General features: G+C 46.7%; 1 protein-coding gene across 3 annotated transcripts in view; it reads right to left on the bottom strand.

The window, feature by feature from the left end:
• Positions 1–25,980, bottom strand: part of csrp3 (cysteine and glycine-rich protein 3 (cardiac LIM protein)) — a 69,773-nt gene that overhangs the window by 10,353 nt on the left and 33,440 nt on the right. For all 3 annotated transcript variants that reach the window (XM_072466715.1, XM_072466716.1, XM_072466717.1), the window contains exon 4: positions 21,216–21,342. In XM_072466715.1, the coding sequence (XP_072322816.1) occupies positions 21,216–21,342 (127 nt within the window). The remainder of the gene's footprint in view (positions 1–21,215; positions 21,343–25,980) is intronic.

The raw sequence follows: 25,980 nt of genomic DNA, 5'->3' as shown, positions 1-25,980 counted from the left end.
ACACAAAGTATTTTCACAAATAGATTTTTTTGTTTTGGGAAGGGCACTGATCCCAAAGGTGACGGGGACGGAGTACACGGCTATAGCCATTTCGGATCATGCTCCACACTGGGTGGACCTGGAGATAGGGGAAGAAAAACAACAGCTTCCACCCTGGAGAATGGACATGGGATTATTGGCAGATGAGGGGGTGTATTGAAAGGTACTTGGAAATTAATGATAATGGGGAGGTACAGGTGGGAGTGGTCTGGGAGGCACTGAAGGCAGTGGTTAGAGGGGAGCTGATATCTATTAGGGCACATAAAGGAAAGCAGGAGGGTAGGGAAAGGGAGCGGTTGTTGAAAGAACTTCTGAGGGTGGACAGACATTATGCGGAGGCACCGGAGGAGGGACTGTACAGGGAAAGGCAAAGGCTACATGTAGAATTTGACTTGTTGACTACGGGTAATGCAGAGGCACAATGGAGGAAGGCACAGGGTGTACAGTACGAATATGGGGAGAAGGCGAGTAGGTTGCTGGCCCACCAACTGAGGAAAAGGGGAGCAGCGAGGGAGATGGGGGTGTGAGAGATGAGGAGGGAGAGATGGAGCGGGGAGCGGAGAGAGTAAATGGAGTGTTCAAGGCATTTTACGAAAGACTATATGAAGCGCAGCCCCCGGACGGGAAGGAGAGAATGATGTGCTTTCTGAATCAGCTGGAATTTCCTAAGGTGGAGGAGCAGGAGAGGGCGGGACTGGGAGCACAGATTGAGACGGAGGAAGTAGTGAAAGGGATTGGGAGCATGAAGGTGGGGAAGGCCCCTGGACCAGATGGATTCCCAGTTGAATTCTATAAGAAATATTTGGACTTGCTGGCCCTGCTACTGATGAGAACCTTTAATGAGGCGAGATAAAGGGGGCAGCTGCCCCCGACTATGTCAGAGACAACGATATCGCTCCTCCTAAAGAAGGAAAAAGACCAGCTGCAATGCGGGTCATACAGGCCCATTTCCCTCCTGAATGTAGATGCTAAGATTCTGGCCAAGTTATGGCAATGAGGATAGAGGATTGTGTCCCGGGGGTGGTCCATGAGGACCAAACTGGGTTTGTGAAGGGGAGACAGCTAAATACAAATATACGGAGGCTGCTAGGGGTAATGATGATGCCCCCACCAGAGGGGGAAGCGGAGATAGTGGTGGCGATGGATGCCGAGAAAGCATTTGATAGAGTGGAGTGGGATTATTTGTGGGAGGTGTTGATGAGATTTGGCTTTGGGGACGGGTATATCAGGTGGGTACAGTTGCTGTATAGGGCCCCGATGGCGAGCGTGGTCACGAATGGACGGGGGTCTGCGTATTTTCGGCTCCATAGAGGGACGAGGCAGGGATGTCCTCTGTCCCCGTTATTGTTTGCACTGGCGATTGAATCCCTGGCCATCGCACGGAGGGGTTCCAGGAAGTGGAGGGGAGTACTTGGGGGGGGGGTATCTCTGTATGCGGATGATTTGTTGCTATATGTGGCGGACCCGGCAGAGGGGATGCCAGAGATAATGCGGATACTTGGGGAGTTTGGGGATTTTTCAGGGTATAAACTGAACATGGGGAAAAGTGAGTTATTTGTGGTGCATCCGGGGGAGCAGAGCAGAGAGATAGAGGATTTACCGTTGAGGAAGGTAACAAGGGACTTCCGGTACCTGGGGATCCAGATCGCCAAGAATTGGGGTACATTACATAGGCTTAATTTAACACGGTTGGTGGAACAGATGGAGGAGGATTTCAAGAGATGGGACATGGTGTCCCTGTCATTGGCAGGTAGGGTGCAGGCGGTTAAAATGGTGGTCCTCCAGAGATTCCTTTTTGTGTTCCAGTGCCTCCCGGTGGTGATCACGAAGGCTTTTTTCAAAAGAATTGAGAAGAGCATTATGAGTTTTGTGTGGGCTGGGAAGACCCCGAGAGTGAGGCAGGGATTCTTGCAGCGTAGTAGTAGGGACAGGGGGGCTGGCACTACCGAGCCTAAGTGAGTACTACTGGGCCGCCAATGTTTCAATGGTGTGTAAGTGGATGGGAGAAGGGGAGGGAGCGGCGTGGAAGAGATTGGAGAGGGCGTCCTGCAGGGGGACTAGCCTGCAAGCAATGGTGACGGCGCCGTTGCCGTTCTCACCCAAGAAATACACCACAAGCCCGGTGGTGGTGGCTACATTGAAAATTTGGGGGCAGTGGAGACGGCATAGGGGAAGGACGGGAGCTTCGGTGCGGTCCCCGATAAGAAACAATCATAGGTTCGTTCCGGGGAGAATGGATGGGGGATTTGGAGCATGGCAAAGAGCTGGGGTAGTACAACTAAGAGATCTATTTGTAGATGGGACGTTTGCGAGTCTGGGAGCGCTGACGGAGAAATATGGGTTGCCCCAAGGGAATGCATTTCGGTATATGCAATTGAGGGCTTTTGCGAGGCAACAGGTGAGGGAATTCCCGCAGCTCCCGACACAGGAGGTGCAGGATAGAGTGATCTCAGAGACATGGGTGGGGGACGGTAAGGTGGCGGACATACACAGGGAGATGAGGGACGAGGGGGAGATCATGGTAGATGAGCTGAAAGGGAAATGGGAAGAAGAACTGGGGGAGGAGATTGAGGAGGGGCTGTGGGCTGATGCCCTACGTAGGGTAAACTCATCGTCCTTGTGTGCCAGGCTAAGCCTGATACAATTAAGGTGCTACACAGGGCGCATATGACTGGAGCACAGCTTAGTAAATTTTTTGGGGTAGAGGATAGGTGTGCGAGATGCTCGAGAGGCCCAGCGAATCACACCCACATGTTCTGGTCATGCCCGGCACTACAGGGGTTCTGGGTGGGGGTGGCAAAGGTGCTTTCGAAGGTGGTGGGCGTCCGGGTCGAACCAATCTGGGGGTTGGCTATATTTGGGGTTGCAGAAGAGCCGGGAGTGCAGGAGGCGAGAGAGGCTGACGTCTTGGCCTTTGCGTCCCTTGTAGCCCGGCGCAGGATATTGTTAATGTGGAAGGAAGCCAAACCCCCGGGTGTGGAGACCTGGATAAACGACATGGCAGGGTTTATAAAGTTAGAACGGATTAAGTTTGTGTTAAGGGGTTCGGCTCAGGGTTTCACCAGGCGGTGGCAACCGTTCGTCGCTTACCTCACAGAAAGATAGAGGGAATGGAAAAGAAGTAGACAACAGCAGCAACCCAGGGGGGAGGGGAATCGGACGGACTCTCAGGGATGTTATTGTATATGTATTTGGTATATTTAATTGTATATTGGATTGTTGGATTGTATTTTTGGAGAGTATTTTGGACAAGGCAGTTGCCATTTAATTTTGTTTTTGTTTATATATTACTTATTTATTAGTTTAAAACTGGCCACTGTTATTTATATTGCTTTATTGTTGTGTAAAAGAAACACTACGTATTGTTATGTTTGGCCAAAAATCTTGAATAAAATATATTTTTTTTAAAAAGTGCAAATGTCAGGGGGTGGGGCGCAGATACCCCAATGATGCACCGGGGAATCCCCTTTAGCTGGTCCCAGGTAAGATTAATGCAACATTCAGAATTGTCCTGCACTGGAAATCATTCAACAATGCGATTCAAATCACTAACTTTGGATGCTTCGAACTGGATTACACTCGTCAGAAGAATTACAACCACTTCTAACTTCTGGGTAACTACCATACAGAGCCAGGGGGAACCCCCCCCCCCCCCCCCAAAACCATTTCTTCAGCCCACTGACCCCTTAGGTGTCCCCCCCCCCCCCTCCAGAGGGACTACAACCCCCAACAGGAACTCCCCAACCTACTGGCTCTTCCTCCCCAAGGATTGACTCTCACCCCTAGGGGCTGACTCCACTAATGTCTGATCACACCCTTCCCTCCCCTCCAACTCAGATTTCCCTATGCCCCAAACCACTTATCTGCTCTCTGGCCTGTCTAGAATTAAAATGTCTTTATTTTTATAGATTTAAGAGGGCCCAACTAATTTTTTCCAATTAAGGGACAATTTAGTCTCCCCAATCCCTGTACCAATAAAGAAAGGTACAGCACAGGAACAGGCCCTTCAGCCCTCCAAGCCCTTGCCGACCATGCTGCCCAACTAAACTAAAATCTTCTACACTTCCTGGGTCCGTATCCCTCTATTCCCATCCTATTCATGTATTTGTCAAGATGCCCCTTAAATGTCACTATCGCCCTGCTTCCATCACCACCTCCTCCGGTAGCGAGTTCAAGGCACCCACTACCCTCTGCGTAAAGAACTTGCCTCGTACATCTACTCTAAACCTTGCCCCTCGCACCTTAAACCTATGCCCCCTAGTAATTGACCCCTCAACCCCGGGGAAAGCCTCTGACTATCCACTCTGTCTATGCCCCTCATAATTTTGTAGACCTCTATCAGGTCGCCCCTCAACCTCCTTCGTTCCAGTGAGAACAAACAGAGTTTATTCAACCGCTCCTCATAGCTAATGCCCTCCATACCAGGCAACATTCTGGTAAATCTCTTCTGCACCCTCTCTAAAGCCTCCACATCCTTCTGGTAGTGTGGCGACCAGAATTGAACACTATGCTCCAAGGTTCTATACAGCTGCAACATGACTTGCCAATTCTTATACTCAATGCCCCGGCCAATGAAGGCAAGCATGCCGTATGCCTTCTTGACTACCTTCTCCACCTGTGTTGCCCCTTTCAGTGACCTGTGGACCTGTACTCCTAGATCTCTCTGACTTTCAATACTCTGGAGGGTTCTACCATTCACTGTATATTCCCTGCCTGCATTAGACCTTCCAAAATGCATTACCTCACATTTGTCTGGATTAAACTCCATCTGCCATCTCTCCGCCCAAGTCTCCAAACAATCTAAATCCTGCTGTATCCTCTGACAGTCCTCATCGCTATCCGCAATTCCACCAACCTTTGTGTCATCTGCAAACTTACTAATCAGACCAGTTACATTTTCCTCCAAATCATTTATATATACTACGAACAGCAAAGGTCCCAGCACTGATCCCTGCGGAACACCACTAGTCACAGCCCTCAAATTAGAAAAGCACCCTTCCTTTGCTAATCTCTGCCTTTGTGACCTAGCCAGTTCTGTATCCACCTTGCCAGCTCACCCCTGATCCCGTGTGACTTCACCTTTTGTACCAGTCTATCATGAGGGACCTTGTCAAAGGCCTTACTGAAGTCCATATAGACAACATCCACTGCCCTACCTGCATCAATCATCTTTGTGACCTCTTCGAAAAACTCTATCAAGTTAGTGGGACATGACCTCCCCTTCACAAAACCATGTTGCCTCTCACTAATACGTCCATTTGCTTCCAAATGGGAGTAGATCCTGTCTCGAAGAATTCTCTCCAGTAATTTCCCTACCACTGACGTAAGGCTCACTGGTCTGTAGTTCCCTGGATTATCCTTGCTACCCTTCTGAAACAAAGGAACAACATTGGCTATTCTCCAGTCCTCCGGGACATCACTTGAAGACAGTGAGGATCCAAAGATTTCTGTCAAGGTCTCAGCAATTTCCTCTCTAGACTCCTTCAGTATTCTGGGGTAGATCCCATCAGGCCCTGGGGACTTATCAACCTTAATATTTTTCAAGGCGCCCAACACCTCGTGTTTTTGGATCTCAATGTGACCCAGGCTATCTACACACCCTTCTCCAGACTCAACAGCCACCAATTCCTTCGCTTTGGTGAATACTGATGCAAAGTATTCATTTAGTACCTCGCCCATTTCCTCTGGCTCCACACATAGATTCCCTTGCCTATCCTTCAGTGGGCCAACCCTTTCCCTGGCTACCCTCTTGCTTTTTATGTACGTGTAAAAAGCCTTGGGATTTTCCTTAACCCTATTTGCCAATGACTTTTTGTGACCCCTTCTAGCCCTCCTGACTCCTTGCTTAAGTTCCTTCCTACTTTCCTTATATTCCACACAGGCTTCGTTTGTTCCCAGCCTTCTAGCCCTGACAAATGCCTCCTTTTTCTTTTTGACGAGGCCTACAATATCTCTCGTTATCCAAGGTTCCCGAAATTTGCCGTATTTATCCTTCTTCCTCACAGGAACATGCCGGTCCTGAATTCCTTTCAACTGACATTTGAAAGCCTCCCACATGTCAGATGTTGATTTACCCTCAAGCATCCGCCCCCAATCTGGGCCTTCAGTTCCCACCTAATTTTGTTATAATTAGCCTTCCCCCAATTTAGCACATTCACCCTAGGACCACTCTTATCCTTGTCCACCAGCACTTTAAAACTTACTGAATTGTGGTCACCTACTGAAACTTCTAGCACGTGGCCGGGCTCATTCCCCAATACCAGGTCCAGTACAGCCCCTTCCCTAGTTAGACTGTCTACATATTGTTTTAAGAAGCCCTCCTGCTTGCTCCTTACAAACTATGCCCCATCTAAGCCCCTAGCACTAAGTGAGTCCCAGTCAATATTGGGGAAGTTGAAGTCTCCCATCACAACAACTCTGTTGTTTTTACTTGTTTCGAAAATCTGTCTACCTATCTGCTCCTCTATCTCCCGCTGGCTGTTGGGAAGCCTGTAGTAAACCCCCAACATTGTGACTGCACCCGTCTTATTCCTGATCTCTACCCATATAGCCTCGCTGGTGTCCTCCCGTAGTACAGCTGTGATATTCCCCCTAACCAATACCCTGCACATCTTTTGGGTTGTGGGGGGGGGGGTGAAACCTATGCAAACACGGGGAGAATGTGCAAACTCCACACGGACAGTGACCCAGAGCCGGGATCGAACCTGGGACCTCGGCGCCGTGAGGCAGCAGTGCTAACCACTGCGCCGCCCAGAGTTAAAATTTCAATGAGACTTTAAAACTTACCTGATTTACAGCAGCTAGTGCCATAAAACTAGTGGGCCTGGCCTTCACCCTAGCTACACTTCAGTGCTAGGCCCAGAGGACAGGAGGCACTGCCTTGATCTCACCCAGCCCGAGTTGGAAGATCAGGCAAGACGGAGAAAAAAAAAGTAAACATTTGGCAATCCAGGATTGATTGGCAATTCGAAAAGTTCAGGCTCAATTACCTTTTTCCCCAATATCTGGTTGGAGGAAATTTCTGCTCATCCAAAATTAGGTGTTAGACCATCAGTCTGGCCAACAACAAAAAATTGTAAACAGGGAAATAGGAATACTGGTTTGAACTGGTTTTTCCTTCTGGACATCGATTGGGTAAAAAAGTTGGTGGTGAAATTGGGACGAGTGTGTTATTGCATAATTGTGTTCCAGATTAAAATAATAATAAAAGCAAATTACTGCGGATGCTGGAATCTGAAACCAGAGACAGTCCACTCTCACTCCACAGTATAAATATTTCCCACCTTCTCGGTCTTTTAGCTTTGACAAAGGGTCACCTGGACTCAAAACATTAGCTCTTTTCTCTCCCTACAGATGCTGCCAAACCTGCTGAGATTTTCCAGCATTTTCTCTTATGTTTCCAGATTGTTATGGCACGGGGTAAGCATGCACATGAGAAATAGATGGGTGCGAAGGGTTGATCCTTGGGGGTTTCCAGAGTTAAGCAGTACATGAGTGGGTAGGTGTGATGAATGTAAGCAATTGTCATATTTTATATTTCTTGCTGTATTGTTATTAAAACCAGAGTTAAGATGCATACAGATAGTATGACTGCTGGAGCTGTGATTAAGGGGTTGTAAAAGTGAGTTATTAATTGATTTGCAGGCGAAGTGTTCTGCTAATAGAGCTTGATAACCATTTACTTGTTTACAGTTATAGCTAATGGAATATTGTTTAGATTTGTAGGACCCCTGGGGTGCAGATAATATGAGGGGTATTGTGTTTGGTCCTGGCTAAACAAGCTAAGGGACATCTTGTAAGAAAGGAGACAAATGAATGTCTTATGCTTTGGGTGCAGAGGATGTCGTTAATGGGGAGAGCCAGGTCTATCCGAAAAGTCAGTGGGTCCTAGAACTCTCATCTGAACAGAGGTGTTTCAGTCTGGTCTGGAAAGGTTCCACACAGAGAAAAGCAAATAGACACCTGGTTCACTTTATTCATGAGTGGTATCTGAAATATATTGGTTTGCTCAATTGGAATATAGGAGCAGGTTTAGGAAATTAGTTAAGGTTTTCTCTTTTACTTAAGAACTGTTGTAACTGTTAATGTGGCTAATTCTGTGTTTAAATTAAAGTTTGTTTTAACTTAAAGATGGGTCAGTGTTATCACTCCTGTGATGATGTAACAGAGATCCAATCAAAGGAGATGTTTCTCTCGTTACGACGAGATTGATAACAATGGAAACAAGTTAGGGCAGTTCCGTTCCATCCAGCTGGATAATAGAGGGGAGGTGTTGGAGAAGATTAGGGTGGTCAACTGTGCTAAACATTGCAGATAGGTCGAGGGAAATACATGCCAATTTTACTCAAATCTAATCTAGCGAACTTCCATTGCATCCCCTTGAACGCAAAGAATATTTTCCTTAGGTAACCAAGGAGTCCAAAGCTATAGAGCGGAGTGCAGTGACCATTACTAAGGAGAAGGTTCTGGGGAAACTGAAAGGTCTGAAGGTGGATAAATCACCTGGACCGGATGGACTACACCCCAGGTCCTAAAAGAGATAGCTGAGGAAATTGTGGAGGCATTAGTGATGATCTTTCAGAAATCACTGGAGGCAGGAAGGGTCCCAGAGGACTGGAAAGTGGCTAATGTAACACCATTGTTAAAGAAGGGAGGGAGGCAGAAGTTGGAAATTATCGGTCGGTTAGCCTGACTTTGGTCATTGGTAAGATTTTATAGTCTGTTATTAAAGATGAGATCGCGAAGCACTTGGAAGTGCATGGTAAAATAGGACTGAGTCAGCACAGCTTTGTCAAAGAGAGGTCGTGTCTGACAAATCTGTTAGAGTCCTTTGAGGAGGTAACAAGCAAGTTAGACAAAGGAAAACCAGTGGACGTGATATATTTAGATTTCCAGAAAGCCTTTGATAAGGTGCTGCATAGGAGACTGTTAAATAAGTTAAGAGCTCATGGTGTTCAGGGCAAGATCCGGACATGGATAAAGGATTGGCTGACTGGCAGAAGGCAGAGAGTGGGGATAAAGGGATCTTTTTCAGGATGGCAGCCGGTGACTAGTAGTGTGCCTCAGGAGTCTGTGCTGGGACCACAACTTTTTACAATATATATTAATGATCTGGAAGAAGGTACTGAAGGCACTGTTGCTAAGTTTGCAGATGATACAAAGATCTGTAGAGGGACAGGTAGTATTGAGGAAGCAAGGGGGCTGCAGAAGGATTTGGACAGATTGGGAGAGTGGGCAATGAAGTGGCAGGTGGAATACAATGTGGAAAAGTGTGAGGTTATGCACTTTGGAAGGAGGAATTTAGGCATAGACTATTTCCTAAATGGGGAAATGCTTAGGAAAACAGAAACACAAAGGGACCTGGGAGTCCTTGTTCATGGCTCTCTTAAGGTTAACGTGCAGGTTCAGTCGGCCGTTAAGAAGGCAAATGCAATGTTAGCATTCATGTCAAGAGGGCTAGAATACAAAACCAGGGATGTACTTCTGAAGCTGTATAAGGCTCTGGTCAGACCCCATTGGAGTATGGAGAGCGGTTTTGGGCCCCATATCTAAGGATGTGCTGGCCTTGGAAAGGGTCCAGAGGAGGTTCACAAGAATGATCCCTGGAATGAAGAACTTGTTGTATGAGGAATGTTTGAGGACTCTGGGTCTGTACTCGTTGGAGTTTAGAAGGAAGAGTGGGGATCTTATTGAAACTTACAGGATACTGCGAGGCCTGAATAGAGTGGACGTGGAGAGGATGTTTCCACTTGTAGGAAAAACTAGAATCAGAGGACACCATCTCAGACTAAAGGGCCGATCCTTTAAAACAGAGATGAGGAGCAATTTCTTCAGCCAGAGGGTGGTGAATCTGTGGAACTCTTTGCTGCAGAAGGCTGTGGAGGCCAATTCACTGAGTGTCTTTAAGACAGAGCTAGCTAGGTTCTTGATTAATAAGGGGATCAGGGGTTATGGGCAGAAGGCAGGAGAATGGGGATGAGAAAATATCAGCCAGGATTGAATGGCGGAGCAGACTCGATGGACCAAGGGGCCTAATTCTGCTCCCATGTCTTTGGTCTTGTACACTATATTCAGGAGTCATCTCACACCAGAGCCCCATATAAATAAATTCTTCACACTTCTCCCTTGTAATAAAAAGGTTAACACATTTGATTTCTTAATCGCATAATGTCCCAGAAAACTAAAATGCAGGTGCAGTGTGTGTGCAAAGACTCCCAATTTCAACATTTATTCATCTCCCACATTTTGCTTTTCCATGCTTCCGTCCAAAATGGATAATTTTGCACTCCTCACATTGTACTCTCCCCGTCATTATTGTCCAGCCACTCAACCGGTTAACATCTCCTTGCAACCTCGTTACATCCTCCTCACATCTTGTATTTCCACCTAGATTTGTATCATCAGCAAACTTGGATATATTACACTCAGTCACGTCATGTTCTTTTTCCTTAATTAGTACTTGAGCTGGCAAAATTCTCATTTGAACCACTATTGCAACAAGGGGCTGGTTTAGCACAGTGGACTAAACAGTTGGGTGTAATGCAGAACAATGCCAGCAGCGCAGGTTGAATTCCCGTACAGGCGCCAAAATGTGGTGACTAGGGGCCTTTTCACAATAACTTCATTGAACCTTATTGTGACAATGAGCTACATCATATCATCTTGCATTTATAGTGTACCATTAATGGAGCAAAACATACCAAAGCATTTCATAGAATCATTAGACAAAATTCAATACCAAACGAGACAAGATGGTGAAAAACACATTTTCAACATTTGCCATTTATTGGAGAAACCCAAATAAAATGACATGTCCAGGTGTCCCGGTCAGTGACTCTCGAGAGCGACAGCTTCCCGGAGGCATTTGGCAGTTCAATTTGCAGCTAATCTTGTTAAGGGTTGCATAGCAATTCATTTTACCTGCCATAGGAAATTCATGACGAGCATTTTAAATAAGATAAAACCCAATTAAAATGCAAGACTGGGCAGTGACCAGGTTTCCGGTGAAAAGGCGGAAATTTATCTTTTATCGCTCTCAATAAATGGTGGGATTACGGGCATGTAAAAGTGTAAACTGGAACCATGGTGGTATTTGTGCTCTCTCTCCCTTAGGAAGTTTAACCTTTCAGTTTAGTTGACAAAGGAAATGAGATGCTAATTCAGCTTTCAGACAGTACACATCTAATGAGACACATTGTTAGCCCGCAGCCTCATGTCTTAAGTATGTAGTAACAGTGCTAAATAAGTTAAACCTGTTAATTGCCTATTTCATTGATTTGCAAACACGGTCTGGGCATTGGGGGAGTTTTCCTGTAGTGACACAATGCAGACATTTTGCAAAATACGGTTTATAATTGTACAGCTCAGAATTCAGCCTGCCAATCTTGGGCTGAAAGTTCTCATTCCCCCTCTGGATCTTTTGTTAAATATCTTAAATGGATATCTCTTGGGCAGAACGGAGCCATAAATATTTTCCAAAATTAGATGCATTACACTCCTGGCCAACAAATAGCACAACAATTTTAGTACCTCATAAAAATGATCAAAACACTTTGCCCATGCTTGTGTCGCATTTCAGTGTAGAACTTGCACCAATAGCTGTTTTTAAATGGATTGGTGCTGTGCCAGTGTATCTGGTTGTAAGCTGCTTTTGGCAGATGTAGCAAGTTGACTTTGTGTTTGCTGCCGGTTATACAAAAACCAGCATGTCTGCTGCTGGTAAAAATAGAATCCCACTAAACCCAATGTGAACTCATCCAAAGGCCTTCTGAATGATTTGCTGTTGCTAGCCTGCTCCCAACAACATACACAGGGTCACTGTGGTCAGAACAATAAACATGTCTTTGAAGTGAGTGCACAGGCACAGTTGCTGCACATTCGCTAATTCCACTCCGGTCAAGAGGCTTTGCAGCTCACGTATTGATTCCATCTCCCTTCACGGCCGATTGGTTCATTTAGTTTGCAGATTGGACACCTCCGCCTCTGGTTTAACCAAACTCACGATTCCATCACCATTTGTAGACCATTACCCACTTCACCAAGTTACAATAGGATCACATTTATCTTTCTCGCAGCCGGTTTCCTGCCTTCCCATAATAAAGTTATTATTTTTTCTGAAATTCTTTACCCAAAGGCCCAAAGCCTTTGTACGGTAGCTCAGTGGTTAGCGCTGTTGCTTCGCAGTGCCCGGGTCCCCCGCTCAATTCCTGGCTTGGGTCACTGTCTGTGCGGAGTCTGCACGTTCTCCCGTGTCTGTGTGAGGTTCCTCCGGGTGCTCCAGTTTCCTCCCACTAGTCCCGAAAGACGTGCTGTTAGGTGAATTGGACATTCTGAATTCTCCCTCCGTGTACCCGAACAGGCGACGGAATGTGGAGACTAGGGGATTTTCACAGTAACTTCATGTTAATACAAGCCTACTTGTGACAATAATAAAGATTATTAAACTCTTTCCTTTTACTGCAACCTTCAGTCACTTCCCCTATATTTTGCTTTTCTCTCCCTATAAAATGCTGTGGGATGTTTTAATATGGGGAAGGCTCCGCAGAAATACATCTCAAACAAATGAATCACGCAATATGGAACCAGTCACTTAAAAAAAAAAACACTTCTCCTCCTCCTCCCCCCCCCCGCGCAAAAAAACAGATAACAGGACCGTAAAACTGTTGCCTCAATGACACAATACACTTTGTACTTCTTTGTTAAAAAAAATTTAGAGTGCCCAATTCATTTTTTCCAATTAAGGGGCAATTTAGCGTGTTCAATCCACCTACCCTGCACATCTTTGGGTTGTGGGAGCGAAACCCACGCAAACACGGGGAGAATGTGCAAACTCCACGCGGACAGTGACCCAGAGCCGGGATCGAACCTGGGACCTTGGCGCAGTGAGGCAGAAGGGTAGACTTTGTACTTCTGCTGCTGCTCTACACAATGAGCTTTTTTAAAAAAACTTGCAACCTTTGGTTCACAGAATGCAAAGCAATTCACTTGTATAAAGATAATTTGGAGCACTTCAGTCTTCAGATCAATGTCACATTTCTCTAAACTGTGCAATTCCGTTTCCTCGATACGTGATTCTCAGATTAAAAACCCAAACCTGATAACTCCACCGATTCACCCGTCTCGTCCAGTTGGTCTTGGTGGTGCCCTGCATGGAGACCCTTAGCCCTTCATATTGTCGTCATGATTTAAAAAGACGTACCTATAATCATAGAATTTACAGCGCAGACGGAGGCCATTCAGCCCATCGAGTCTGCACCGGCTCTTGGAAAGAGCACTCAACGCCTCCACCCTATCCCCGTAAACCAGCAACCCCACCTAACCACTTTGGACACTAAGGGCAATTTATCATGGCCAATCCATCTAACCTGCACATCTTTGGACTGTGGGAGGAAACCGGAGCACCCGGAGGAAACCCACGCAGACACAGGGAGAACGTGCAGACTCCGCACAGACAGCGACCCAAGCCGGGAATCGAACCTGGGACCCTGGAGCCGTGAAGCAACTGTGCTAACCACTGTGCTCCCGTACAGCACCTTTCATGAAAAAAAGTTTCCAAAAGTACTTTACAACCAATGTACTGTATTCTCTGCTGCAGTACAGGAAGCAGCAGCCAATCTGTACACAGCAAGCTCCCACAGGCAGCAATAGACTAGATAAAGCAGTATGTGATATTGGCCAGCCCAACTCCCCTGCTTTTCTTTCAAATGGTGCCATAGAATCTTCTACTTTAAAAACAAAGTTCCAATTAAGGGGCAGTTTAGCGTGGCCAATCCACCTACCCGGTGGTTGTGGATGCGAGACCCACGCAAACACGGAAGAACATACAAACTCCACACGGACAATGACCCGGGGCCGGGAACGAACGCAGGTCCTCGGCATTAGGCAGCAGTGCTACCCACTGCGCCACCATGCTGCCCTCATTAAGATATTTTACCCCCACCAGAGAGGGTACACTGGCTTTCAATTTAACATCTCATTGGGAAGAGAGCATCTCAGATGTGCTGCAGAACTCCAGCGAGAGCAATTCTTGATTTTGGACCAAGTCCGGGAGTGAGACTTGACCCCTTAAAGGCAGGAATACTATCCACTGAGCCACGGTGGAAAGGTTCTTTCGCAATATGGGTGGAATTCTGCCATGCCCGCTGCCGGTGGGCTCAGCGGCGAGCAGAATTCCGTAGAAGGCTCAAAATCAGTTTTACCGGCCGGAATTTTCCATGGCATCTTCCGCTGGTTCCCACCATGGCAGATCGGCAAACCTGGAGTCTGGTGTGTAACAGATTTGCATACCACCAATGAGACGTAGACACGACCACCCGTGCCCGATTCTCCGCAATGCCAGCGGGAAAACCTGCTTTGAACAACGTGGCATGCAGATGCCTGGGTGGGGGGCAATGCTGGGGTATATTCAAGAGGTCCACCTTCTTTCTTCAACAGTGAGCCAGTGATGTCAGGCACCTTTTCTCTGCTCCCCAGGTCATCTAAATGTTCTAGGTTTGGCAGGGTTTCACCTTTGATCTGGATGGATGGTTGAGAGCGCCTTGCCCTGGGGCAGATTGGTAAAGGACTTGCATCTTCTGGAGGTTGAGGCAGAGACCGATTCTTTGGTATGAATCCGCGAAGGTGTCAAGCATAGCTCAAGAGATTCTCTTCCTCCGAGTGGAGGTGGTGAGGCCATCCACATGGCGAGGACTGTCGCCGATATCTTGTCATGGGAGTTGCGAGGAAGTTGTTGACTTTCTCTGGATATCCGGGTCTTGGGCAGAGTCTTCCACAGCACCTCCCGACTGACTGAAATCAAAAGCCTTGGTCAGATTGAAGACCATGTTGAGTGGTTGATGTTGCTCCTGGCCCTTCTCAAAGTTGTCAAGCAGTGAAAATCATGTCCATTGTTGAACGGTTTAGTTGGAAGGCACACTGGCTTTTCGGGAAGATTTCTTCAGGAGACTGGGAGAAGGTGCCTATTGAAGATTCGGGTGATGGAGGAGTAGGGAGATTCTCCAGTAGGTCCCAGAGTCTGCTTCGTCTCCTTCCCTGAAAATAGTGATGACGGATGGCATCCCAGCAAGAATTTCATCTTTGTCCCAGATTCAGAAACATCTCATGGCGATGACGGGTGATCTCTTCTCCTCCAAGCTTTAATATCTCCACTGGGATCCCATCCACTCCAGTGGCTTTTCCATTCTTCAGGTGTTTAATAGCGGCTTCGACAGGAGCCCAAGATCATCTTAGTGGGGAGTTAGTGGATTTTCTCAAACACATCCGCATCTGTGGATATATCATGATTTACGAGTTCATTGAAGTTCTCTCCATTGAAGGCCGATGTTTTCTCTGTCTCACAAAAAGAGTTCCAGCAGAATTCCAAGGTGGTGGTGGTGGTGGTGGGGGGGGGAAGACGGCCGGATTGTTGTTGTTTTATGGTTGGGGTGAAGTTTGTGATGGGAATGTTTATTGTACCATAATCGCTTTTATTGTTATTATAAAAATTTGCAAACACCCTAATAAAAAAAATAGAGTTCCACCCTTACTCTGCACTGGTTTGGGGCCTAGGGTGGTTGGGCCCATTTCGCTCTTCTCGTGGGTAGTCCCTCAGGGTTGAGGATGACTTGCTTCCACTCTGGGGAGGGGAGCTCTGTGGTGGCTGAACAGTCCAATCCTGGATCCGCACTCTGCCACAGGTTTGGCTGGTGGTGTATGGGTGGGACACTGGATTCTGCATGGCTGCCACATGCTCCACCCTGCGATGCGCAAGGTGATTGGCACCTTAGATCTCCTCTTTGTGCATTCCAAGGCAAGCGATTTCCACGAGCCAATGGGGTGTTGCATTTAGCTTTCAGATTTGTACGGTTTTGCCCAGGCAACATTGATGTTATCTCTCCAGGGATGGGGTGTCTGCTGTACATTGTCCAGATGCATATAGGAGGGCGAGGACAATAGTTGCTCTGTAGACCATGAGCTTGGTGCTGGATTTTTGAGGCCTCGGTCTTCGAATACTCCATTCCTCAGGCATCCGAATACTGCACTGGAGCATTGGAGTGGAGCCGATGCTGGATTTCATCGTCAATGCCTGCTCGCACCGAGGAGGAGGCTCCGGAGGGGAAATTACCCACATTGACCAAGGGTTTACCATGGATCTTAATGGTTGGGCGAGGGGGGGGCAGTTGTGTGGCAGGAGCAGGCTGGTAGATAGCCTTTGTTTTCCAGATGTTTAGTCCGAGGCCCATTCTCTCATATGCCCCGGTGAATGTGTTGACGATGGTTTGTAGCTGGCCTCCTGAGTATGCACACACAGGCATCGTCGGAGCACAGCAGCTCGATGACAGAGGTTGGGGTGGTCTTGGTTCTGGTCTTGAGGTGGAGGTTGAACAGTTTCCCCCTGGTTCGGTAGGTTAGCTCTGTAGTGTTTGGTTGCTTCCTTGATCATGAAGGTACACATAGAACACTGGTTGGAGGTCATAACTGTGCCTACATATTGGTCAGTGGTGCTATTAATACAAATATATACAGCTACGTAATTATACATCGATATGTCTATACGCGTATCACCACAAGCTCCACTCCAGTGGGGAACTTCAGGGCGATGGCGCATGAGCCTTACTGCGAGGAAGATGAAGAGAAGAGGTGCAATGACACAGCCCTGTTTGACCCCAGTTTGTACACGCATTGGGTCTGTGGTGGTCCCGTTGGTGAGGATCGTGGAGCAGGTGGTGAATGACGGGTTTTGGGTCCACATATTGCCATGGTGGCACTGACAGCCAGGGTGTTGTGCTAGTCAGTGAGGAGTTGCAGCTCCTTAGCTTTCTCAGTCACTCCACTGGTTCTGAATTTCCCACGTTCTCCTTTATACCTTCGCCTTGTCTGATTGAGGCACTCTCCTCGGTCTTGCTGATTGAGGCACTCTCCTCGGTCTTGCTGATTGAGGCACTCTCCTCGGTCTTGCTCGTTATGTTGTTTATGTTGTTTGACAGGTATGAAGAGCTTCCCTCTTCTTGTTGAGGAGGTCGTTCTCGTTGAACCTATCTTGGCAATTCCTGGCCTTGTAGCCAATGGCCGTCTTCAGCTTTTTCCAGTTTTCCTCCACTCTATAGAGTGAACCATTGAGAAAACATTGTTGGAAATTCACCAACATGCTTGGCTCTTGAAGCTGCTCAACATTTTAATTTTTTTATTTTTTAAAAACAGAGTTTTGTCTTCACCTTTTGCTGCTCGTGGTGGAGTTTGATGGACATGATGAGTGATGAGCTGGTGATCCGTCCAGTGGTCATCTGCACTGGTCCATTGCTTTGGTGATTCGGGCATCCTTGTGGTCCCAGGATCATGTCAGTGGATTGTCTCCAGGAAATCCTTTTGGTAGAACAGCGTGCTAGTGATAACAAGCTGGTGTTCCGCGCATTTGGTGAGCAGGAGAACCCGGTTGTGAGTTGCACTTCCCTCCTTTCCAATGGTTCGTTTCCAGATTTGGGAGTAGTTTCTAACCCTGGCATTGAAGTTCTCCAGGAGGATGATTTTATCTTCCTTAGGAATGTTGGAGAATATGGTGTCCAGGGTGGAATAGAAGCCTTCTTTGCAATCATCATTGGCATCAATGTAAACTATTGCCTTGCTGGTTCTTGGCAAGTTCAAGCCAGAGGGTTATGAGGTGCCTTATTGATGCCAACAGGGAGCTCTGAGAGACGGTTGACAAGTTTGTTCTTGATGGCGAATTAAATTCCATACGTCCTGGGCTGAAGCTCAGGTTTTCCCTCGATTGAAGGTGGTGTAACCACCGCCATCTTCCTTCAGCTGCCCTTTCGGTCTCTTACAGGGCAGTGACGATGTTGAAGTGCCTGGGTTCACGGCAACAAGGGCAGTTCTCCGTTCCAGTCAATTGTTTGCTGAATGTATCTCAAAGTGCACTGAAGTGGGAATGAAATCCAATGTATCCAGACACATTTAGGGAAAGTTCCAGCAGGGAAAGTTCCAGCAGGGATCACCAATGACTCCTCAACAATGGAGCATGCTTTGGATCAGCAATTGAGATAGGTGGGCAGCCTGCTCAATAAATCATGGGATACTATGTATACCCATTGAGTCAGTGTCAGGAATCTTTATATTCCATTTAGGACTGATGAGTAACACAGGAATGAACAAAAAGGAATGCTGTGATTCAAACCCTGCTACAAAAAGAGGAGAGGAGCAAATAGAACATGGCTCACCCACAGTTAGTGGTTTCCAATCTTTTGCAATGGCTCTAAAAATCAAGCTAAACTTTAAAGCAAATCTGGCAAGTTGGGGACGGATTCTGTGCCAGATTTCAGAACTTGCTGGTGTTCGGAAAAATACAAAAATCAAAATGCCTAAATTCAGTGAATAGGGGGACACAGAAAAACTAACTGATGTGATTGCAAAGCAGTTTAGGTTAATGGCCGTGTCATTGCTGATATTAATTCACTTCTCAGGCACCAAATTTAATTATTCCTTTTTGCCTCTTCACCTTCCCTACATCAGCACACAAAGATCAAACTGAAATGTTAAAAATACTCTGTAGTCGTAACTGGAAAATCAACTTTTTTTATTCATGGGAAAATTGTACAGTCCCAATTCTCTTCCTGCAAAGATTGTTAGGTGCTCTAACTCTTCAAACCTACTTGGGCCAACTGCAGGAAGGCAACAAGCGACCACAAGGCTTTTCGGAATAAGGTTCAATGTCTGATACCAAGCCCCTGGGCTTTTATTTGGGTGGGCTTAATGATATCAAAACTCAATACGGGTCCCCTGTACTGTAGCAGGAATAGGCACACTGTCCTAATCTCAATACACAACTAAATATTCCAACTCATGGGAATCTGCAAGAGTCGATGGTTCTTCTTGGGCGGGTTCAACTGTCTCCACCATCTGCACTGTGTCAGGTGGAGTCAAGGTCTGCTGGAACACAGGAAGCATCAGGGACAAGAAGCCAATTGGTAGTCGGTGAGAAACATACATAGAAAATAGAAGAGGAGGCCTTTCGGCCCTTCTAGCCTGCTCCGCCATTCATGGCTGATCATCAAGTCCAATACCTTGATCCAGTCTTCCCCCCATATCCCTTGTTCCCTTTAGCTCCAAGAGCTACTTCCAATTCCTTCTTGAAATTACACAACGTTTTGGCCTCAACTACTTTCTGTAGTAACGAATTCCAGATTCTGGGTGAAGAGATTTCTCCTCACCTCACCCCTTGGGGTCATATGATCCCTAGTTCTGAATTCCCCCACCATTGGTAACATTCCTTTTGAATCTACATTGTCTAATCCTGTTAAGTTTCTATGAGACCCTCTCTCACTCTTCTAAACTACAATGAAAATAATCCTTTCCGCCATCCAGGAAACAGCGTGGTAAACCTTCGCTGCGCTCCCTCCATAGCAAGAACATCCTTCCTCAGATAAGGACACCAAAACTGGGCACAATACGCCAGGTGTGGCCTCACCAATGCCCTGTACAATTGCAGTAAAACATCTCTGTTCCTATACTCAAATCCTCTCACTATGAAGGCCAACATACCATTTGCCTTCTTTACTGCCTGCTGTACCTGCGCACTTACTTTCAGCGACTGATGCACGAGGACACCCAAGGTCCCGCTGAGTATCCACCACCCATTTAAATAATAATCTTGCCATGCACATGTCCACTCACTTAGCCTATCCAAATCCCGCTGAAGCATCTCTGCATCCTCCTCACATCTCACCCTCCCACCTAACTTTGTATCACCTGCAAATTTGGAGATCATTTAGTTCCCTCTTCCAAATTGTTAATATATAGGGCGGGATTCTCCGACCCCCCGCGGGGTCGGAAAATCGCCGGGAGCTGGCATGAATCCCGCCCCTGCCGGTTGCCGAATTCTCCGGCACCGGATATTCGGCTGGGGGCGGGAATCGCGCCGGTTGGTGGGCACCGTGCCGGTCGGTGTGCCGGTTGGTGGGCCGGCCCCCCCCCTCCCCTCCCCTCCCCCCCGCAGCGATTCTCCGGCCCGTGATGGGACGAAGTCCCGCTGCTGGAATGCCTGTCTGGCCGGCGAGAATCAAACCACCTCTCTTACCGGCGGGACTAGGCGGCGCGGGCGGGCTCCGGAGGGGTGCCCCCACAGTGGCCTGACCCGCGATCGGGGCCTACCGATCCACGGCTGGGCCTGTGCCGTGGGGGCACTCTTTTCCCTCCACCTCGGCCACAGCCTTCACCATGGCCGACGCGTAAAATACCGCCCCCCCCGCCGTGCATGCGCGGGGATGACGTCAGCGGCCGCTGGCGCTCCCGCGCATGCGCGGACTTCCGCCGCCCGGCGAAGTCCTTTCTGCCCTGGCTGGCGTGGCGCCAAAGGCCTTCCACGCCAGCCGGTGGAGCGGAAACCACTCCAGCGCGGGCCTAGCCCCTCACGGTGAGTGCTTGGCCCCTAAAGGTGCGGAGAAATCCGCACCTTTGGGCGGCCTAATGCTGGAGTGGTTCACGCCACTCCAACCCGCCGGGACCCCCCGCCCCGCCGGGTTGGGGAGAATCCCGGCCTTAATGTGAACAGTTGGTTTCCCAGCACAGATCCCAGAGGTACCCCACTAGTCACTGCCTGTCAATCGGAAAAGTCCCATTTATTCCAACATTTTGTTTCCTGTTTGCTAACCAGCTTTCTACCCATCTCAGGACACTACCCGCAATTCCATGTGCTTTAACTTTATGTAGCAGATATGAGACCTTGTCAAAAGCCTTCTGAAAGTCTAAATAAACTACATCCACAGGTTCTCCCAGGTCACCTCTACTAGTTACATCATTAAACAATTCTAGTAGATTTGTCAAGCATGATTTCCCTTTTGCAAATCCATGCTGACTTCACCACCGCTTACTAAATGCTGTGGTACGAAATCCTTAATAACGGACTCCCTACTCCCGACGTTACCCTAAATGTTTAGGCACATCCCCGAATGTTTCAGAGCTGGGTGTGTGGGTTCAAGGTTCACAGGAATGTTGAGGTGAGGGGATTGGAGAACTCCACCCATTTGGATCATTGCTAGTTTGGGAGTTGTTTCTTACGTGACATTGAGGATGCTTGAATGAAGCAATCATTTGAGTATGCTGGCTACCAACGCACATCCTTAACCCCATTACCATTTGTACTATTCTCACTCCTTGGCTAACAGCTCTACCACTGGAAGAATTACTCGAGTGTTATATGTTCCTACCTTTCCACCTCCAATCACCTTCTCAGCTGCGTACACAGACTGGCTGCATCGTGGGCACTTTTCCGCACCACCAAACTTGCTGGCAAATTTGGAGGAGCTAGGGTTTGCAGAATGGCGTGGTTGAGCCCTAAGAAGAAAATAAGCGGTAGATTAAATGGGGTAAAAGCTTGTCATAGTATGTAGCAAGCGTGAGCGCAGACATAATAAAACTGAAGGTACTAAAACTGCTAAGCCAAGGCTTCTCGTAGCTAAACATCAGACATGGCGTGTGAGACTGCCAGCAACTTGCAATTTGTAAGACTGAGGGAAGACTACTGGGCTGCATGATAGCACAGTGGTTAGCACTGTTGCTTCACAGCGCTAAGGTCTCAGGTTTGATTCCCGGCTTGGGTCACTGTCTGTACGGAGTCTACACGTTCTCCCCGTGTCTGCGTGGGTTTCCTCCGGGTGCTCCGGTTTCCTCCCACAAGTCCAGAAAGACGTGCTGTTAGGTAATTTGGACATTTTGAATTCTCCCTCGGTGTACCCAAACAGGCGCCAGAATGTGGCGACTAGGGGCTTTTCACAGTAACTTCATTGCAGTGTTAATGCAAGCCTACTTGTGACAATAATAAAAAAATATCATAAACTACCAGGGCAGCACAGTGGTACAGCGCCGAGGTCCCAGGTTCGATCCCAGCTCTGGGTCACTGTCCGTGTGGAGTTTGCACATTCTCCCTGTGTTTGCGTGGGTTTCGCCCTCACAACCCAAAGATGTGCAGGTTAGGTGGATTGGCCACTCTAAATTGCCCCTTAATTGGAAAAATGAATTGGGTACTCTTTAAAAAAAAAAAAAAAATTAAAAAAAAAAAAAAATTAGAAACCACAGGAGTGGCAACACTGACCAATAGGTATATTTTATATTAAAACACACTTTTTAAACACAGAATCAATCACATTAGCAACACAGTAACAGCATTCCAATGAACAGTTCTCAAGTAAAAGGGAGAAAAAACTTTCCCCTCACTATTTACACCAGTCATTATATATTCTAATTAAGCAACCCAGTACAGTTCAAATGGCACAAATAAAAGTTAACCATCAGTTACTTGCTCATCTGTGCAGTCCTTTGGAGAGACACACTTTCAGAAACAATCTGAATATCCATCGGACTTGTCAGACTCAAATCCTATAGCAAACTTGTCATTGAAGTGTCCCTTTTAAGAAATGTTTTGTATTATCAAATGGCTTCAGTGATGTCATTGTGTGGGTGGAGCTGGGCTGTGGCTCTGGGTTTTTAGTTCAGTTTTCTGAGCTGGAAGCTGTTGTGTGGTTCTGAGTTTTACTTTTGGTTTAGACTTTTGGCTGCTATATTCAGACTACAAAGATCTTGGGTGTCTCTCTCTCTGCATGTTAAAAGTCTCCAGATCACTTGATAATTTAACAGTGATAACTGTTTTCTGGAAGAAATTTAAACCTATTGTTTTGGTTAAAGGGTTTTCTGGTTTATTGGATGTGGTTATCAAATTGAAACAGTAAAGGGAAGTTATTAAGGAATATATTAGAGTACTGTAGCTGTGTGGGGTATTTATGTTTGTAGTTGATAAAAATGCTTACTGTGTGTGTTAATGTTAACTGAATTTGTAGAATAAACTTTATTTTTGATTAAAAGTGCTTAAGGCCTCTGTTGAATAACACCTGAAAGGTAGAACCTTGTGCTCCTCGTAATCAAAGTTAATAAACAGTTGTAGGTCAGGCTTGCCCCCCCCCCCCCCCCCATTAATCACATCATCTGTACCCCAAGCACAAGGCATTCTTCAGTCTCCTCCCATTAAAATGTTCCATGACCCGCTTAGCTAGGACTAAACAGAATCCCTCCTAAATTGTTTACACCCCAGGGATCCCCCTGAATATATTCCATTAGCCATCTACATGTAAACAAAGTAGTTACTTCACCTTTACAACCCTTTTACTCACAGGTTTAGCAGACATATTGCCTGTATGTATTTGAACACAAGAGTTTTGAAAATATTACTGGAACAAAATATATAAGATATAACTATTTCCTACATTCATCATGCTTGGCTACGATTGTAAATCGAAGATGAATTGCAATATTCACACATTTTGAAGTGTTATAAATAGATTAAATATATCACGAAATTAAAATAAAATAATGCCCGAGCTCTTTTTTTTAAAATAAAGTTACTCATTTCCTTTTACAATCCCTGTTGATGTTATAACCGGACGGAAGATTCCAGAATGGAACCTGGCTCAAAATAAAACACGAAGGAACAGAGTCACAGGATCGTTAATTAGTTTTAACGAGAAAAATCATTTAGAAACATGAAAAAAAATTGCGCCCCTCACATTTAAGCACACAAGATGACTGGTGGTCACATACACACACTCTGCTCTGAACCCAGGTTAGTCCTGTGGATTTCTCCTCAGAATCTCCCCACGATTGTTATGTGAGAGATTCCGAACTCCACTCCCAAAACCTTCTCTCAATGTTTTCCCTCAGTAGTTTGCATTCCAAAATCCAATCAAGGTTTTACAAAGGACTCTTCAAACAAAGCTTCCGCTCCACTTTTAAGACAATCCAGTCCAGGATTTCACATCAACCACTTTAGGGCTTTCTGTTTTGACTGTGGTGCAAACTGTTCACAATTGGGGTTTTTACTTTTTTTTTCTATAGAACATAGAAAATACAGCACAGAACAGGCCCTTTGGCCCACGATGTTGTGCCGAACCTTTGTCCTAGATTAATCATAGATCATCATTGAATTTACAGTGCAGAAGGAGGCCATTCGGCCCTTTTTGAGTCTGCACCGGCTCTTGGAAAGAGCACCCTACCCAAACTCAATACCTCCACCCAACACCAAGGGCAATTTTGGACACTAATAAGGGCAATTTATCATGGCCAATCCACCTAACCTGCACATCTTTGGACTGTGGGAGGAAACCGGAGCACCCGGAGGAAACCCACGCAGACACGGGGAGGATGTGCAGACTCCACACAGACAGTGATCCAAGCTGGAATCGAACCTGGGATCCTGGAGCTGTGAAGCTTGTGCTATCCACAATACTACCGTGCTGCCCTTAAGAACAAATAAATCTACACTATATCATTTTACCGTAATCCATGTACCTATCCAATAGCTGCTTGAAGGTCCCTAATGTTTCCGACTCAACTACTTCCACAGGCAGTGCATTCCATGCCCCCACGAGTCTCTGGGTAAAGAACCTACCTCTGATATCCCTCCTATATCTTCCACCTTAAATTTATGTCCCCTTGTAATGGTTTGTTCCACACGGGGAAAAAGTCTCTGTCTACTCTATCTATTCCCCTGATCATCTTATTAACCTCTATCAAGTCTCCCCTCCTCCTCCTCCGTTCTAATGAGAAAAGGCCTAGCACCCTCAACCTTTCCTCGTAAGACCTACTCTCCATTCCAGGCAACATCCTGGTAAATCTCCTTTGCACCTTTTCCAAAGCTTCCACATCCTTCCTAAAATGAGGCGACCAGAACTGTACACAGTACTCCAAATGTGGCCTTACCAAAGTTTTGTACAGCTGCATCATCACCTCACGGCTCTTAAATTCAATCCCTCTGTTAATGAACGCGAGCACACCATAGGCCTTCTTCACAGCTCTATCCACTCGAGTGGCAACTTTCAAAGGAGGTATGAACATAGACCCAAAGATCTCTCTGCTCCTCCACATTGCCAAGAACTCTACCGTTAACCCTGTATTCCGCATTCATATTTGTCCTTCCAAAATGGACAACCTCACACTTTTCAGGGTTAAACTCCATCTGCCACTTCTCAGCCCAGCTCTGCATCCTATCTATGTCTCTTTGCAGCCGACAACAGCCCTCCTTACTATCCACAGCTCCACCAATCTTCGTATCGTCTGCAAATTTACTGACCCACCCTTCAACTCCCTCATCCAATTCATTAATGAAAATCACAAACAGCAGAGGACCCAGAACTGATCCCTGCAGTACGCCACTGGTAACTGGGATCCAGGCTGAATATTTGCCATCCACCACCACTCTCTGACTTCTATCGGTTAGCCAGTTCGTTATCCAACTGGCCAAATCGCCCACTATCCCATGCCTCCTTACTTTCTGCACAAGCCTACCATGGGGAACCTTATCAAATGCCTTACTAAAATCCATGTACACTACATCCACTGCTTTACCTTCATCCACATGCTTGGTCACCTCCTCAAAGAATTCAATAAGACTTGTAAGGCAAGACCTACCCCTCACAAATCCGTGCTGACTATCCCTAATCAAGCAGTGTCTTTCCAGATGCTCAGAAATCCTATCCTTCACTACCCTTTCCATTACTTTGCCTACCACTGAAGTAAGACTAACTGGCCTGTAATTCCCAGGGTTATCCCTTGTCCCTTTTTTGAACAGGGGCACGACATTCGCCACTCTCCAATCCCCTGGTACCACCCCTGTTGACAGTGAGGACGAAAGGATCATTGCCAACGGCTCTGCAATTTCATCTCTTGCTTCCCATAAAATCCTTGGATATATCCCGTCAGGCCCGGGGGACTTGTCTATCCTCAAGTTTTTCGAAATGCCCAACACATCTTCCTTGATGACCAGAACTGCACACAGTATTCCAAATGTGGCCTAACCAAAGTCCTATACAACTGTAACATGACCTGCCGACACTTGTACTCAATACCCCGTCCGATGAAGGCAAGCATGCTGTATGCCTTCTTGACCACTCTTATCGACCTGCGTTGCCACCTTCAGGGTACAAT

This window comes from Scyliorhinus torazame, chromosome 10 (genome assembly GCF_047496885.1).
Source record: "Scyliorhinus torazame isolate Kashiwa2021f chromosome 10, sScyTor2.1, whole genome shotgun sequence".
Classification (NCBI taxonomy): domain Eukaryota; kingdom Metazoa; phylum Chordata; class Chondrichthyes; order Carcharhiniformes; family Scyliorhinidae; genus Scyliorhinus; species Scyliorhinus torazame.
This window is presented reverse-complemented; position numbering and strand designations above follow the sequence as displayed.